Raw genomic sequence first — 17,290 nt, 5'->3', positions numbered from 1 at the left:
AATGAACAGTTTTTCTTCTGTGTTTTACAGTGTGAAGAGAATGCTAGCCTGCAAGACTGTGCGCGCTACCTCAAACTGCCTTTCTCGAAATCAAATCTGCCCGGCAACAACCAAACTGTGAAAGGCAGTAAAGAGTCTCTTTGGATCACATCTTTCCTGTGTTCAACCAAGCTCACTCAGAACGGTAATATGTGTTTGTAAGATCAGATAGGACAGTATAGGATAAGAATGTACAATGCCACAATCAGAATCAAGTATTCTAGAGTCCAGACTGCTGTGTAAAATAGTACAATACAAATAACGCTTTGTAAATTACACTAGTGGAAACTGATTGTTTATTAATTCCTTGCAGGTGATATGCTGGATTTACTGAAGTGGAGAGCTCACCCGGAGAGAATCAGTGACAGTCTGTCAAAACTCAAAGAGATCGATGGCTCAGAAATAGTGAAGGTCAGCTACACTTCATGGACTCACACTGTCATTGGTTAATGAACATGTCACTCATAGTAATCTTTGCCTTAATTGGCACAACTTTACAAACCTTCCTCATTGAAATCCAAACATCTTTATCAGTTTTTACAGGACACACTGGATACACTTTTTGGTATTTTGGATGAGAGCTCACAAAGATATTCACTCAAGGTTTTTGATTGTCTGGTAGGTATAGATGCTGTTGTTGTTTACAATTAGCAATGCATATTTTGAAAACCTTACTTATTATGTACAATATTTGTCATTCAGGTGCACATTATAAACCTGCTACAGGATAGCAAGTTTCAGCATTTCAAACCAGTTATGGACACCTACATTGAAAGCCACTTTGCAGGAGCCCTGTCATACAGGCAAGTTGGTTTTTACTGAAACGCTAATTTTTTTCACCCAGTCTTAACAGAACCGTTGGTCTCTTAGTATGTCCATCTTATAATATACTTGGCTTTTCATATCAGAAACCCAAAATATTAACACATGATCATCCATTTAAACTTTTAAAAGATTGATTAAAAGTTTGACCAACACAAAAAGGTAAAAAGAGGTAGTAGGATGAATACTATCATTACTAAACAGCTAAACAAGAAAATGTCTTCAAACCTTGTGTCGTTTATGGCTGTGTGTAGCACCTACTGCTCTGCATCTATTTCCGAAGAATTCCAACATTAGGAAACAGTGGGTTAAAGGGATAGTTCACCCAAACATGAAATTCTCCCATTTACTCACCCTCATGCCAACCCAGACTTTCTTTCTTCTGCTGAACACAAACTAAGTTTTTAGAAGAATATCTCAGCTACGTAGGTCCCTACAATGCAAGTCAACATGGTACAACATTTTGAAGCTCCAAAAGGACATAAGGCAGCATAAAAGAAATCCGAACAACATTTAGAAGAATATCTCAGCTCTGTTGGTCCATAAAATACACGTCAACAGGGTCCGAAACTTTGAAGTTCAAAAAAACACAAAGGCAGCTTAATTTAATCCATATGACTCCAGTGTTTGAGAAAGTATTTGTTACTATAAAATTCTCCTCCCTGCCCAGAAGGTGGTGGTATGCTCCAAGAATGTGAATCAGCAAAAACAAAAGAAGTCGTCTTAGGAGACGAGTGCTTAAAGGAATTGTTCACCTAAAACTCACTCTCATGCCATCCCAGATGTGTGACTTTTTTCATCTGCTGAACTCTGCAGTTTAGCACTGTTCTTTTTATACATAAAACGCAAGTGAATGGGTGCCACAATTTTGAAGCTCCAAATAATCACATAAATCAGCATAAAACTAATCTATAGGATCTCAGTGGTTAAATCCATATCTTCATATCCATATCTGAAGCAGTATGATAGGTGTGGGTAAGAAACAGATCACTTTCACACTCTTCTTGTGTTTTTGGTGATTCACATTCTTCATGCATATCAACCCCTACTGGGCAGGGAGAAGAAGTTCAAGCAAAAAAAAAGGACTTGAATATTATTTCTCACCCACACCTATCATCACTTCAGAAAATATGGATTAAAACACTGGAGTCGTATGGATTACTTTTATGATTCCATTATGTGCTTTTTGGAGCGTCAAAATGTTTGCACCTATTCAGTTGCATTGGATGGACCTACAGCTGAGATATTTTTCTAAAAACCTTAATTTGTGTTCAGCAGATGAAAGAAAGTCATACACATTTGGGATGGCATGAGGGTGAGTAAATGATGAGAGAATAGTATTTTATGTGTTAACTATCCTTTTAAGAGGGCTGTTTGAATGTGGAGATTTAAAGTGAGGAAAGGACTTAAATCTTGATCGGTTTCTCTGTTTATGTGGCACATTTCAGCATAGACTGTTTTATGTACCTCTTCATAATGTAATGCGGTCTTTGCAAAAAGGCAAGAAATTGCCAGATCAGATACAGCACAAACTCAAAGTTTACTTGTAGATTTCGGTCTAAACACACTGAGAAGCACACATACACAAACACAGAGGCTCATAGGTGTATACAAGAACACGATTCACTCTCACCTCAAATGCCTTCACTTAGTAAAGCACTGATATTTCACTCACACTCCAAAAATACTTTTATCAGATGTGCATATTATGTAACAAATTAACTTCAGAAATGTACAAAATTAATTACCTGTTTCAATTGATTTGTTGAACAGTGCATCTGTTTACTTCAGGGAAGTTTTTAGTGCTTACTGGTGCAAATGTTATTGCGTCAGGCTTCCAATTCAAATCTCTTCCACTCAGTTTTTCAGTTCTCCTTTTATTGTGATATTTAACATTGCTATGGGAATGCTCCTCTAGTACTTTATCTTAGTACTAGTACTCTTTCAGAACACTTCTCCACTTTTTCAAAACAATGCAACCAGTTTTCTATTTCACATTAACACACTTGCATTGCAACACTAGGATACTAGCAGTGGAAATCGCCAATGATTCCACCATACAATGTTATAGTGATGCTTGGATGCATATTGCAATTCTTTCTCTGTGCTTTTATAATTTGGGCATAGCAATAGATTGTGATAACTTGCTATATATTCATAGCATTAGAACAGGTTTTTCAACGTAAAATAATGTAATCTGAGGGTGGAGTGAGCCTGTTTGTGCATTTTACACACAGACAATAACAATTTGAGACTGGCCTCTGGTTATGAGTCATAAAATGGATGAAAAACTAGATTATACAAGTTTAGTTATACTATATTTATATTTTATTATCACTCACAAAAGCACGCCTTGTATCAATCTCATTATTCTTATTAGTTCTTTAATAGTGCTCTATTTGAATACCAGGGCTTTGTTACTTTACTGAGCTACGGTTTTCTTTATAACATTCATTCGGTATCTCACTATGGGTAACACCTCGGGAGTGGCCAGTCTTGAAAGCAAATATAACACCCAGTCTGTCAGCTGACAGACCAATCACAGCAGTGATGATGGACTCTCACCTCTGACCCGCCTTTTATAATCCTTTTTCACGCAGAGAGCCTGTTTACAGTTACTCTACGCTGGATGTGCCAGGATCTGGGGATATCCAGCCCCCCTTTAGTTGAGGTGTCGGTGGAAAATCACCTTCACCCCGATTGTCGGGTGATTTTTCGGCTGTTCCCGCTTCATTCCCTGGACAGACGGAGAGATTGTCGGCCTCCATTTACCAAAAGATATACCGATCTTCTGCCCTAGCTCTAAGCCTAAGGGCTTTTAACACCACCTCACTTTTCAAAGCATATCAGACCGAGTCGATGGAGGAGGTGGGCCAACAATTTGACGTTTGTCAAGGCTGTCCAGAGCTGCGGCCACAGGATGGATCTTGCCGTTGTGGGCGAATGGACTATTTGGCTCGGTCTGGCCTGTCTGAGAGGGAGAAGACCGATTTCCCCAATGCAGCAGTGTGATTTGAGGAAAAAGGATGTGTAAGTGTTCGAGACCTGCCTTCCCCGAAAATCCACTGCTCGCCACACCCAGCCATCTCATTGCGGGTTCACAACCCATTTTAGAGGTGGACAATATGGTTTTAGAACCTAGACCAGGGCTCCCCCACCACCCCAGCAGTCAGGGCAGGGAGGGCACAGCCAATTCAGCCCCAGCCGAGAAGCGAGTCTCCTTTCGCGGCGGCTAAACATTTTCTAACCCTCAGGGGAACAAGAAGAGATGGTTGACTTGTACTGGTCCTGGACATGGAGTGGATGAACAACACTTGTAGAGTCTCTGTTCAACTCCTCCCTCAAGAAGTGAGTTTGTTTTCTGCCCCTCCAGCCAAGAGGACTCAGAAGGTGGTGAATCAAACCATAAGTTTTGTGTTACATGGTTCATACTCAAACAATTTGATGGGAGTGTTGGCACAAATTTCCCCAGTGCCTCTCAGTTTGAATCTCCCCTCTTTTCCCACGTGGTCAAAAAAGAGAGGAAGAAAATTTGCACAAAAATAAAAATCTCCTCTGTGCATCCAGGCAGTGGGCCAAGGGCACAGCAGTGTGTGAAAATAAATCGGACTCGGTGAGCGAGAATTTCAGCAGGCCCCTCTCTGTTCACGCAGAAAGTTGGAGCGCATGCGCAGTTCATTCCTGGGTTTAATCTACGATAAAACAGGGTTATCGGCTGCAATTTTCTGTAAAGTCACCTCTGTGCAACAGTGTGTTAATGTCAGCAGCATAGGTGGAGTTAGCTTGGATTTTAGAGGAGGAATTGGCCAATTTTCTCAGCAAAAGAGCAATAAGTATTGAGCCGCTGGAGGACAGCCATCAGGGTTTGTACTCCAGGTGTTTCATTATGCCCAAGAGAGGAGGAGGTATCCGTTCCATTCTGGATTTGCAAAACCTCAACAAATACCAAATTAAGTGCAAGGTACATGTTCAAAATGCTCACGATCAAAACACACTCGTTTATTCGTCCCAGAGATTGGTTTACGTCAGTCAATCTGAAGGACTCGTATTTTCATGTGGGCATCTAAGATCAAAGAATCGGAGAATAGCTTACAAATTGTTAACTGTGTATTTCGGACTTTCATTGGCACCGAGAGTCTTTAGCAAGTGTGTGGAGGCAGTGCTAATGCCACTGAGGTTTACGGGACTCAGAGTGTCTGCTTATCTAGACGATCTACTGCAGTGCACACCGTTGCGGCAGCAAGTATCCGAGATGGATACGAGCATGCTGGTGTCTCATTTAATGAATATGGGATTCAAAATAAATGAGACACAGAGCTGTCTGATGCCCTCACAGGAAATAATTTATCTGGGTCTCAGATTGAATACCGATCAATATCTAGTGTTTCTGTCAGAGGAATGCAACGGATTGATTCACGGTTGTTTGTCCCTTTTTCAGAAATGGAAGTTTCATGTTGTGTCTATTCCTATTGGGTCTGATGGCCTCAACTGTGTCAGTCATTCCTTTGGGACTTCTGAGAATGAGAAAATTTCAGCATTGGATTGCAGTTTCTAGCATTGAAGCACTTTGTACTCTTCATTCAAGGCCACAATTTCCTAGTCAGATCAGTCAAAACAACAACAGTGGCATACATAAACAGACAGGGGGGCGCACACGTTAAAAGCAGCTACACAGCCTGGCCCAAAAACTGATTGTGTGGAGCGTGCACGCTTTCTCTCATTACGGGCGACGCATGTTCAAGGAGTGATGAATATGGGGGCAGATCTCCTGTACAGGGGGATTCCTCTTTACGGTGAATGGAGACTTCACCCAGTCAGCTGTGGGGGAGATACGATCGAGCTGCCCTAGATCTCTCCGCATCGCACAAAATTGCTCATTGCCATTTTATGGGTGTGGATGTTCTAGTACATCCTTTGACAAATGTGCTAATTTATGCTTTTCATCCAATGATTCTGATCATTCCAACTCTTTAAAGAGTAAGAGAATATGGTCACTCAGTCATACTGATTGCCCCAAACTGGCTGGGGAAACTTTGGCTGGCTGGCTGGCTTGGATAATTAAACTTTTGTGTGCCCAGCCTTGGCAGTTCCTGCTGCGTAGGGATCTCCTCTCGCAAGCGCTGGAGGAAATATTTCACCCAGCCGCGGAACGAGGAACTCTTTGGGCCTGGCCCGTGAGAGGCTAAATTTGAGCTTCACGGATTTACCCCCCAGGGTTATTGAAATTATTCAGAGTGCGAGAGCTTCTTCAATGCACTATGCGGATGATCGAAAATGGGCTGTGTTGGAGCAGTGGTGTGCACACAGACACATTGTTCCATTTGTATGTTCGGTGGCAGATGTTTTGTGTTTTCTGCTGGAACTTTTAGATAAAGACAGGATCTTTTCTACCATCAAGGTTTGTCTCGCTGCCATATCGGCTTGTCATGTAGGAATATACTCTAATAAAATGGGTTAACACCTGCTTGTTTGCAGGTTTGTGACTGGAGCAAGACGTTTGAACAGGGTGTCAAAACCACTGGTTCAATCATGTGATCTGTCCGTGGTCCTGAACGCGCTTTCTCAGCCTCCCTTTCACCCAATTGAAAGTATAGAATTAAAACTCATTTAGCTTTTTTTGGCTGATTCTTGTAAGGGTAGACCCATATCATGACTGCATTTGTCTCATTGATAGTAGTGGCTATTATATTAATTTATAATTGTCTGGGCTGTGACCTCTGGAGGGCTTGAGAGCTCATTCTACCAAAGAATAAATATATAAACTAATCATGTTTGATCCAAAATGTACATGTTGTTCAGGAATGTTACTGTATGTACTTGTGTCTTTGGCAGGGATCTGATCAAGGTGCTAAAGTGGTACGTAGACCGCATTATTGAAGCTGACTGTCAAGAACACATCCGACAGGTGTTACAGGTGAGAGATCTCGCTAAAAGCACATTCGGATACACTAAACATCTTTTCTTGCTTTCTCACACAATCTTTACTCATTGCAGAGTCTTTCTCATTTCTGTATGAGTCTTTCTGTACTGTTTCCTGTTTCTGTATAACCACAAATACAATTTTTATCCATAATGTACTGAATATTACATTTCTCAGAAATTGTGTACTATGGGACATTTTGACTAACATATCACATTATTTCACACAGCCTATGAATAATTAATTAGGAAGCTTTTATGTTGCTTTCTTTTCTTAAAAGTGATGTTCTTTTGGTTTCCTAGGCGACGGAGTACATTTTTAAATATATTATCCAATCTCGGTGGCTGTTTGCACTAGCCACGGGGGGACAGAACGAAGAGGAGTTTCGATGCTGTATGCACGAGCTGTTTATGTCCATAAGCTTCTTCCTCTCGCAGGAGAACAAAAGCTCACAGCCCATCATTCAAACACAGGTGAGAGGCAGTGATTTAAATCACATAGTTGAGCCATGATGCTGTGGTTGGCATATTTGCTCGAGAACAACATTTCCCAATCCATTCCTCCTGCTCCCAATAATTTGCTCTGCATGAAATTAAATGGTAATTAAATAAATATAATTTATTATTTAAATGAATATAAATAATATATAATATATCATGTAATAATTTAAAATAAATATAATATTATAAAAAATATAAAAAATAAATATATTAAAATAAAATAGAAAATATATGCCTATTTGCAGGATATAATAAATAAAGTATATAAGCATGTATAAATAATAAATTAATGTATCTAAATAATAATAAAAAAAATATTATATCATTAGTGGTGTTTGCGAAGACATAAATAATGTCAAGTGAAGTCAAGTGATTTTACTTTTGCCATCATGTGTGCTATTACTTGTCTAATTCGTCAGACTTGACTCCCCAGGTAAGAAAAAAAACACCATAGATTTACATTGAAGAAGGAATCTGTCATATCTAGAGACCAAAAAACCTTAGCATCCGCATAGTGATGCCCTGGACTGCCTTGCATCATGTGGGGACTTGTGGGAATACTGCTGTATTAAACATTTATTTGCCAGAAAAACAATTTAATTTCAACAGATATTTTGACTTTGAGAGGTAGGGATAATTCATATTTCATGGTGGTGTTGGGGGAAGAATGTCATAAGGCAGTTTTGGAAAAAAAAAACACTTTTTCTAAGCTTTTGAAGTCTTGCACAATTTATTTCGGCTTGGCTGAGCTGAATACGAGAAGGTCTTCTCCCTCCCTCAGATGCCCATCATATCTGCTTTTGTCCATTTTTTTGTGCGAGTTTTTGATGTTCTGCCCGTGTTCTACAAACAGTCTGCGGCAGCACTGATGCCCACACGCCTCCTTTGAAAGTGACAGGCGAATACATCCAGTGAAGAAATTGCTTCGGGCTTAATGAGAGATGGAGAAAAAGAAAGAAACATTGTAAATTAATATGAAGGATATAGAGGAAAAAGAAGGAAGTGAGACGAAAAAATGCAAGATTATAAAAGCGCGACAAGATTACAAGAAACACTGAGGAAGACGGTCGATAAAAGGGAAGTGGAAATAATGGAGAAAAACAGACAGACACCCTCATCAGGGTCCATACTTTCAACCCAGAGACTTGTAATGCTGTTAAGGGCTGAAAAATAAAACGAATCGTTTGGTTTTACAGTGGCCTCCTTAGTGATGGGCCGTTTCGACGGCTTTATGGTTGCAGATTTAGCCCTCAAACTGTCCTCCTGCTCTGTTCCTGTGTCATTCTCAAGCGTAGTCCAACAGAGCCATATTGTACATCTTATTCAAGTCAAGAAGTGCCCATTTGAATAGGAAGAGGCCTTCTAGGTGACGCTTAAAACAGCCAACCTGTGTGGGGGATGGTTTTTTTAAACTGTAGTTAGTAGCTACTCCGAATTTAAATGAATAGTTCACACAAAAATGAAACTTCTCACATCATTTACTCACCCTCATGCCATCCCAGATATGTATGACTTTCTTCTGCTGACTTGAACTTTGAAGCACCATTAAGCATATAAAGGCAGTATAAAAGTAATCCATAAGACTATGGTGGATCACTGCCTCATACAAGTGGCCAGCCAATCAGATCGGAACTGGCAATGTCAGCCAGCTCTTGACATTTTTGGGTGCAATATGCTTCAGATAATGCATTGGCATGCCATTTGAGCCTGAGACTACCCAGACTTATTCAAGTTGGATTATTTTAACATGATTAATTAATATAGCCCACAAAGGTATAATACATTATAATAGAATGTGTTTGTACATGCAGTAGATGTAAGACTACTCTGTCTCATTTGATCCATTACCATTGTGTTGGTCTTGACTGTTGTTTGGATGTTTTAATCTTCATAGAGAGCAGAACAAAGGCTGTGAAAGAATGCAGGACAGAGCTAGTTCTAATCCCCATAATCCCCACACCCCCATACAACACCACAATATCCCCTCACAGCAGGATTACATTTTGGGGTTTGGCCTTGTTCTCCACCCTGTTCCTGTTTTCCTTGTTTTTGGATTCCTTCATGGTTCGCTGCTCTCACGTGTTTTGAAAATGGACTGATATCACAGTTCCTGTATGCAAGGCAGGACATATGGATGGGCAGCCATCCACATCTGATGTAACACCTTTATCTACAAATGTCCAGGACCACTCAAAAGCATGAAGAAACATTTTAAAGGTGGAATTTAAGAATCGACGCAGCTAAATTTGAGACTAGTGTCAAAGTTTTGAACTGGACTAGTTTTAGTTTCACAGCCATAAAAGATCAAATTGATCATGAGCATTTGTTAAAAACCGTTTTGTCTCTTAAATGCTTCCATATGTTTGTGTGCTTCACATGACCATGATTGTGTTCCACAGACAGTGTTTTTGCAATCATTTCCGGCTGTGTATGGAGAGTTGCTGAAGCTTTTTACTGTAAGGGAAGTGGCCGCGTTTGTGCGCGAGACGTTGGGCAGCCTCCCCACCGCATCCCAAGCAGACTGCCCCCTGGAGGCCATCAAACTGCACTGCATCGCCAAAACAGTGGACAGCGAACTCTACACCAACCCAGGTAAATATACACACTCAAAGTTCTAAGTTACGATGAGGTAGATGATTTTTAAATCGGAGGTTGTGCTACAAATAATCGGCATCGTCACTGACCAACTGGGTTGTAGATTTTCCGTCACAAACTTTTATCGGTTTTATCTGTGCTCTTTTAACCGTATGAAGCATGTGTTGCAGGATCTTGGCTTGGCCTCGGCATCTTTATTTTTACTGCTCTCTCAATATGACATTTTATTTACAATATCATGAATTATTCAGTTGGACATCACTTGGATCTCTCGTTTCACTCCCCAAATCCTAACTTTCTTTTCTTTTTCCCAGTCCATTTTCTTGGGAGGTGCTGTTTAACTTAGTTTTCTATCATTTACTTTTCTTTTAATCAGTGATGAACTGATACAAAATCTGTGTGCTGATACGATTATTTAGAACAGCATCTTTCGATACAAATATTTTGGTGGTTCTGCTTTTTCTTTTCTGCTACCTTGTTTCCAATCTCAAAATTTAATTATCAGAGTAACTGGTCTCCGTTATAAATAAAACTCAACACAACAGTACAATTTTGAAATTATGTAGAAGTGGCTTACATTGGTTTACACTGACAACTATTGGCTTGGATGCAGCATCATTCAAACACAGAAGTTTTCATCTGGTCATGTGATGATAACATGGCAGCCCCCACGAGGTGCCCCTGCCCCATGTAGAATAAAAGAGCTTTTGTAAGGTTTCTAATATGACTGAACTCTTCATCTCACATTAGTGTTTTCAAAATTACTATTCATTTCTAGTAAAAGTTAAAAAAAATGTGAACTTTTAACATTCTTAACTCGTATTAACTCAATTCTGAATGATGAAGCTTTAGCAAACTCATATTCCTTGCTATGTCGAGCTTTAAGGTGAGGAACCAAATTAATTGTTAAAAGGTTTAACTGCAGTTCCACTTCATCAAATTCTAGCTTACAAATTGCAACTCTGCTGTCATTGTCAAACAATTCAAAGTAATTCCACACAAGATACATTTTCTTTGACACTCTAGGCTGTAGGCTAAAGCCCAAAGTATACTTGGCGTATGCGTACTGTCGAATGCGAAGCTTTGCAAAGTATACTTCATTTACTGTGCATGCCTAAGACTGCTGTGAGATACTGGGCTATTTTTCTTTTGGAGTTTAGAGCCATAAAGATGTCTTTTTATTCCTTCAAAGTCTAGTTATACAAATGCAGATGTCTCCTCACCTCCTCACAAACGTGTTCTTAACGTGTTGTTGTTTTTAACCAACGTCTCCTGATGTTTAGCGGTGATTGAATCATCTTTTAGCACATCTTCGTGACAGCAAAGGCTCAATTGTGAGTGTTGACACCTTGTGGACCCACTAATTCCAGGCGCATGCGCATTCTACAAGTTCAGAGTACGCACGGTTAGAAAAATCGGCCTGCACGAGTTCAGTGCTCGAGCACTCGATGATGATGAAGTTTGCATCATGCTCTTGTACTCTGCGTATGACCGAAGTATACTTTGGGCTTAAAGGTTCAATGCGCTTTCCAACCCCTTTTGACAGGAATTAATCGCCGCTGGACATCAGCTGTTTTTAAACAATCAGCTGATGTCTGATAGTGCAGATTAGGGGTGGGCGGTAGACATGATAAACCGGTAGAAATTTTCCAACCAGTAAACATTTTGATTACCGTCTCTATCGTGGTAACACAAAATTGTCACATGAGAAATGTGTACAGCACATAACACATATGCATTACACACTCTTGTCAGATAAACAGAGGAAGGCGGAGGGACTGGCCATTCTTCAAATTAATTTGAATAATAAAATGAGAGGATTATGAAGGAAAAAGTGCATCCTCCATGGTGTGGAATTGGTTTGGCTTTAGAACACGCGATACCGAGCAGAAAACGGCGATTTGCAAAGTTTGTACATTGCGTATGTCAATATATCCATGTTCGCGTGTATATCCGTGGTCAGGGCTTCACGTGAGACTAATAGAAAATATAAAACATAGTTTTTCACTGACAGCTGTGTGTGTCATTAGATGAAAAGCTTGTCTAGAACATGAGAAAAATGACACTGAATCCGCTTCTGCAGCATGAAATTTTGCTTGTGCAAGAGTTGCGCACGCAGTCTGAAACACGCAACTGCGTGCAAGTCTTGAAGTCATCCAGTTCCCTTAATTTGTGATCCTGTGACAGAAAAAGCAGAGATCACATCTGTAAAATTTTATGTTTTCTTTTGAGATTACTAAAAACACAAAGAGCCTAATTAAGTGTTTTATTAATGGTTAATATTTTTTTATGTTGTTTTACATTTTGCATTGCTTTGAGAAAATGTTATGTTTCTTGAGGATAGTTATAACAATAATCATAATAATAACAATAAGAATAAAAAGAAAATTGGTGCACATCATCAGACTGATGTGGCATTTTTTTATTTATTTTTTTACTTAAAAAAGTTCCAAATAAAAAGAAATGATATTAAAATTTTCATGTATAAAATATTTAATTCACTGATTGTATTACTCAAAATGTACACATTGCAACATGGCTTAATATTTTTTTATAGAAAAATTTAACTATATTGTGATCTATATCGTTATCGTGATATAAAATTACTCCTATTGTGATATAGGATTTTGGTCATATCGCCCACCCCTAGTGCAGATAATTTTTTTATTGGCTGATATATTGGTGAATCTCTGCTTATAATCCCAAATATTACACTGCTCTCTGGATTAGAACTTTATTCTGATTGGTCAATGGCGCCATCTAGCGGTCTGATATTTCTTAGTAACAACCGCACATCCACGTTACAGACTGTCCGGGTATCTGAGCCATCTTTACTACTTCTCGAATCATTGTGCGATCTCTATAAGTGAGCTAATAAAATTATTTAAACTCAAATAAATGTTTCATTTGAATTTATTTATTTATTTATTTGGCAGGTAGGATTGTAATAAGATGCATAATGAGCAGTTAGACATTCATTCATTGCAAAATAAACACCAACAGCACTCTGGCGCAAACCAAGAGGTTGATTTCAGCTGTTAAGCTATTTATTTCTTCTCCCATTATTACATTATTTCAATGCAAATCAATGTTTCATGACCATTTATTTGTTATTTTGAAAGCAGTCTTCTAATAGACTTGATAATGAGGAGTTACTGCAAACTGTAGGTGGATTTCAGCTGCTGGGTGTTATTTCTTCTTTCAATGCAAATCAATATCCAATGTCCATGTATTTATTTAATTGGTTAGTAGCTGTGTAATAAGCAGGATAATGTACAGTCAGCCAGTTATTATCACAAAATAAAACCCTTCAGGCTGATACAACTGATCACCCTATTGGAGTTTATTTTGCGATAACAACCAGCTGAATGTACATTATTCCTTACTTAACATCCTTAACAAGTGGGTAAATTAATGAAATAAATGGAAAATTACATTTATGAAATGAGAAAAATGAAAAAATCCAGTTAACACAGCCTCTGATTTAAGATGGTCATATGTAAACCAAGTGGCTGTTTATGCAAAGTAGGGCTTCTCAAATAGGTTTTCTGCAAGATAACAGCACACCTGTTTATTTCAGAGTCTAGATGTATCCTGCTGCCGGTGGTGTTGCGTTTGCTACAGGCTCATATGCAGGAACAAAAAGATCTCGTCATGTGTGCTCACATCCTTACCTGCATGCTGTCTCTACTCAAGAAGGAAGACACGGTAAGCACACCTTGAATAACTCGAACAAAACCCTCAGGAAATGTGCCGCTAACTGTGCCGTTGAAACAGCAAGACGGTAAGAGACAGTGTGACAGAAAGTGACACCACCGTCTGAAAAAGAACAAGTCGCACTGAGATACTAGAAAAGTGACATACATTTAAAATATCATAATATCTAGAATGATACATTACGAGATTACTGTCAGACTTGTTGAATTGCCTGCTGTTATATAATCCATCTGTCAGTGTTTTGTTTTGTAAGAGTTTTGTGCAATAAAAGGTTATTTGTCCTGTTTATTTGTTGAATATCTGTCAGGCCTGCGCTAAGCACAAGAATAACACTTAACCAGCATTATTATATGGGGCTTCCTTAAGACTGGTTGTTCAGACAGCCCACCGACTAGTCGATTTTGAAAACATGTAGCTTTGCACATCCCTAATCTAAATAGACTTCTGCTTTGAAGAGAACTGCAGGATGCTATCTTGTGAAAATGCTGATCCAGCACTTAATCTAAATGTAGACATCCGCTCTGAACTTGAGGAAGCCAAACAGCATGTCTCACGCAGAGAAGGCCAATCGGGACTGGATTCATCAGCCACACTGATTTTGTCCTGTACCTGCTTAAACTGAAGTGACAGCTTAACCTTTCACGGCGGTCTCGCCTTCTTCGATATGAACACCCTGTCAGAACACGTATAAAGTCATATAGGAAATCACTTCCCGCTTGTTTGTGTGTATGCAGGAGCTGACTGTATCCGAGGAGGTTGACTTGATTGTGGAGAGTGTTTTGGGTGTGTTACTGCGGACAGTACTGGAAGTCGCTAACCGACCCCATCCACCAGGGTCCACACTTCGCCCCCAGATTCAAGACGTTACGGTAAGAGTAACAGACTGGCCGGGAGAGAGACATACTTTATGCAAGTACATGTACACCGATGCAAACGCTTGGCCAACATGTTGCCAACGCACAACCTGGTTGAACATGCTCAAAGTGTGTTCTCGCGTTACTGTGGCGTCAGCAAACTTCAGTACCTAATAGGGCGATAGCGTTGCCATTAAACTGATGTGTTAATATTCAGGCAAGTTGCTATAAAAACATTGACTTTACCTTACTTGCTCCACAATATTCTCTTCAAACTGTTGAACCGCCGTGACAGTAGTTGGCTTGAAAAAGAAAACACACTGTAGAAACGGAAAGTTCACACTGATGTCTGCTATATCGCCCCCTTGTGGCAACGTTGAAATTCAGCGTGTACTTGGACGTTACATTAGAACTGATGTCTGACACATTTTGGAATGCAACCGTGCACAAAATGGGCTTGCGTAGCGATAAAGTGTCTGTGTTTCAGTCTTATAACACTGTATCTGCGCTAGATACATTTTAAGTGGCTAATCACAATGTAACAAACAATCGTTTCCATTAAAATTAAAGAAATTGTTCACCCCAAAATGAAAATTCTCTCATGGAAGTAACTTCTACTTTCATATTCCACCATCTACTGGTTGGGACTGTTCAAAGGTGGAGATTTATAATAAAAAGGACTTGTATATTGAACTGATTATTACCCACACCTATCATATCACTTCTGAAGACATGGATTTAATGACACGCAAAGTCAATTTTTATACAAATAGACTTCAATATATGTATGTAGGATGTTATTTTAATTTTACTGTTACGTGAAGTTCCAGTGCCGTCTAGTTTGGACAGTTTCTGGCGTGGTACTACATTGTCGGTTGCTTCCAGTGTGAAAAAAAAAAAAGAGACCGCTTCAGAGAAGAAAAAAAAGAGTACATTTGAAGTGAAACAGGCTAAAAAGTGTCAAAAAAAGGCACTCAGTGCAAAGTAATTACAGCCCCAGCAGTCAGAGCGGTTTACACTTCAAAGTCATTCCACGCAAGCAGGAGAATTCTGACGGAGGCGCTCCTGGTAGACAGGACGTATTCCCCAGCGCTCCGAGGCTTTTGTGAATGCAAACCTCGCCGTGCCGCCCTTCAACACCTATTTACTCATTCGTAGTGTCACAGAACTCTGTGATTTATCAAGGGTCTTGTGGGGCGGTTCAGTATGGGGATGAAATATTCAGTTTTCTCGTTTTAGAAGCAGATGTAAAAATGTATTTTTGTGAGTGTGTTATTATGTGAGAACTGCATACAGTATAGCAAACTTTTGAAGTGTGATTTATATTTGGGCAAATTTCATGTGGGTCTCTATATACATGTCAGGGTCTGAATGTATGTGCTCGTGTGTGTTAGGGAGAGTTTGTGTCATGTCTTCTGGCTCTGTTGAGGCACATGAAGGATCGACATTACCAGCAGCTTCTGCAGAGCTTCACAAGTAAAAACGATCTGCGGGTGAGAGACGTTCAAGAACGCATCTTTATTCCAGCTTCATTACATCTCACTTCTCTTACTTTATCAGCTTTATTGACAATAAAGTAAGCTCTTTTTCTCTCTTTCAGGATTTTCTCCTCCATATTTTCACCGTGTTTCGGATCCTAATAAGGCCAGAGATGTTCCCGAAAGACTGGACGGTCATGCGACTTGTCACTAACAAGTCAGATGCTTTTTCTACTTTTTCTACTCTTTTTACATGATGTTGGTTTATCATTTAGTTGAAACTCAGTCAGTATAAAATTGTCACCAAGCTTTCCTCATACCTGACAGTATCATCATCACCACTGTGCTCTACCTGTCCGACGCTTTAAGGAAAGACTTCCTTAATGACAATTTCGACTATAAGGTTTGTTCTCCACTCTAATGGACTGTGAATCATAACAGTCGATCTGTTTGATTGCTCCATGGCTCAATATCTAAACTCTCTGTTTCCATGTAGGTGTGGGATTCTTATTTCTGCCTGTCTGTCATCTTCATCAACCAGCCTTGCCTTCAGCTTGAGACCTACTCTGCATCTAAGAGGAAGAAAATACTGGAAAAGTGAGCTACACGCAATCTAGCACATTGCACACCCTGCCTATAATTTAATTAACTCCATTATAATTTATATTATTAACAGCTAATTGGCTTGGTTAGGCCATATAATAATAATCCAAGTGTCCTGGTTCGTCTTCATCTTTTAACTATTAGTGTGGGTGCAGTGATGTGCACAGTAGGTGAACAGATGTTTTTCACTTTAGTTGTTACTATATTGTCTTTCCTTTTATAATACAGATTCATACAGAGCTGCTTTTAAAACATTTACACTTCTGGAAGTCCACCTACGAATGGCGTTTTAGGTGTATAATGTGCTATTGCATGTTAAAGGGATAGTTCACCTAAAAAATGAATGTTCTCATCATTGACTCACCCTCATGCCATCCCAGATGTGTAACACAAAAGAAGATTTTTTTAAGAATATCTCAGCTCTGTAGGTCCATTCATTTATGTCCAAAAAGCACATAAAGAAAGGATAAAAGTAATCTGTAAGACTCCAGTGGATAAATCCATGTCTTCAGAGGTGATATGATAGGTGTGGGTGAGAAACAGATCAAAATGTATGCTTTTTTTACTTTCACTATCACATTCTTCTTTTGTTTTTGGTGATTTGCATTCTTTGTGCATATCGCCACCTACTGTACAGGGAGGGGGATTTTAGGAAAAAAGGACTAAACTGCTAATCTGTTTCTCATCCGCACCTATCATATTGCTGAAGATATGGATTTAACCACTGGCGTTTAACCACTTATAGATTACTTTTATGCTTTC

At 39.4% G+C, this 17,290-nt stretch overlaps 1 protein-coding gene across 1 annotated transcript in view; it reads left to right on the top strand.

Moving 5' to 3' along the window:
• LOC127639067 (dedicator of cytokinesis protein 4-like) overlaps positions 1-17,290 on the top strand; it is a 130,041-nt gene that overhangs the window by 79,559 nt on the left and 33,192 nt on the right. The window contains exons 17-29 of the mRNA XM_052120906.1: positions 31-184; positions 353-450; positions 574-657; positions 742-842; positions 6,694-6,775; positions 7,084-7,254; positions 9,681-9,873; positions 13,457-13,584; positions 14,328-14,462; positions 15,842-15,940; positions 16,048-16,142; positions 16,253-16,328; positions 16,422-16,522. Of these exons, the coding sequence (XP_051976866.1) occupies positions 31-184; positions 353-450; positions 574-657; positions 742-842; positions 6,694-6,775; positions 7,084-7,254; positions 9,681-9,873; positions 13,457-13,584; positions 14,328-14,462; positions 15,842-15,940; positions 16,048-16,142; positions 16,253-16,328; positions 16,422-16,522 (1,517 nt within the window). The remainder of the gene's footprint in view (positions 1-30; positions 185-352; positions 451-573; positions 658-741; positions 843-6,693; positions 6,776-7,083; positions 7,255-9,680; positions 9,874-13,456; positions 13,585-14,327; positions 14,463-15,841; positions 15,941-16,047; positions 16,143-16,252; positions 16,329-16,421; positions 16,523-17,290) is intronic.

Source organism: Xyrauchen texanus, chromosome 47 (assembly GCF_025860055.1).
Source record: "Xyrauchen texanus isolate HMW12.3.18 chromosome 47, RBS_HiC_50CHRs, whole genome shotgun sequence".
NCBI classification, from domain to species: Eukaryota; Metazoa; Chordata; class Actinopteri; order Cypriniformes; family Catostomidae; genus Xyrauchen; species Xyrauchen texanus.
The sequence above is the reverse complement of the archived record's forward strand: the minus strand, read 5'-3'. Positions and strand labels throughout refer to the sequence as shown.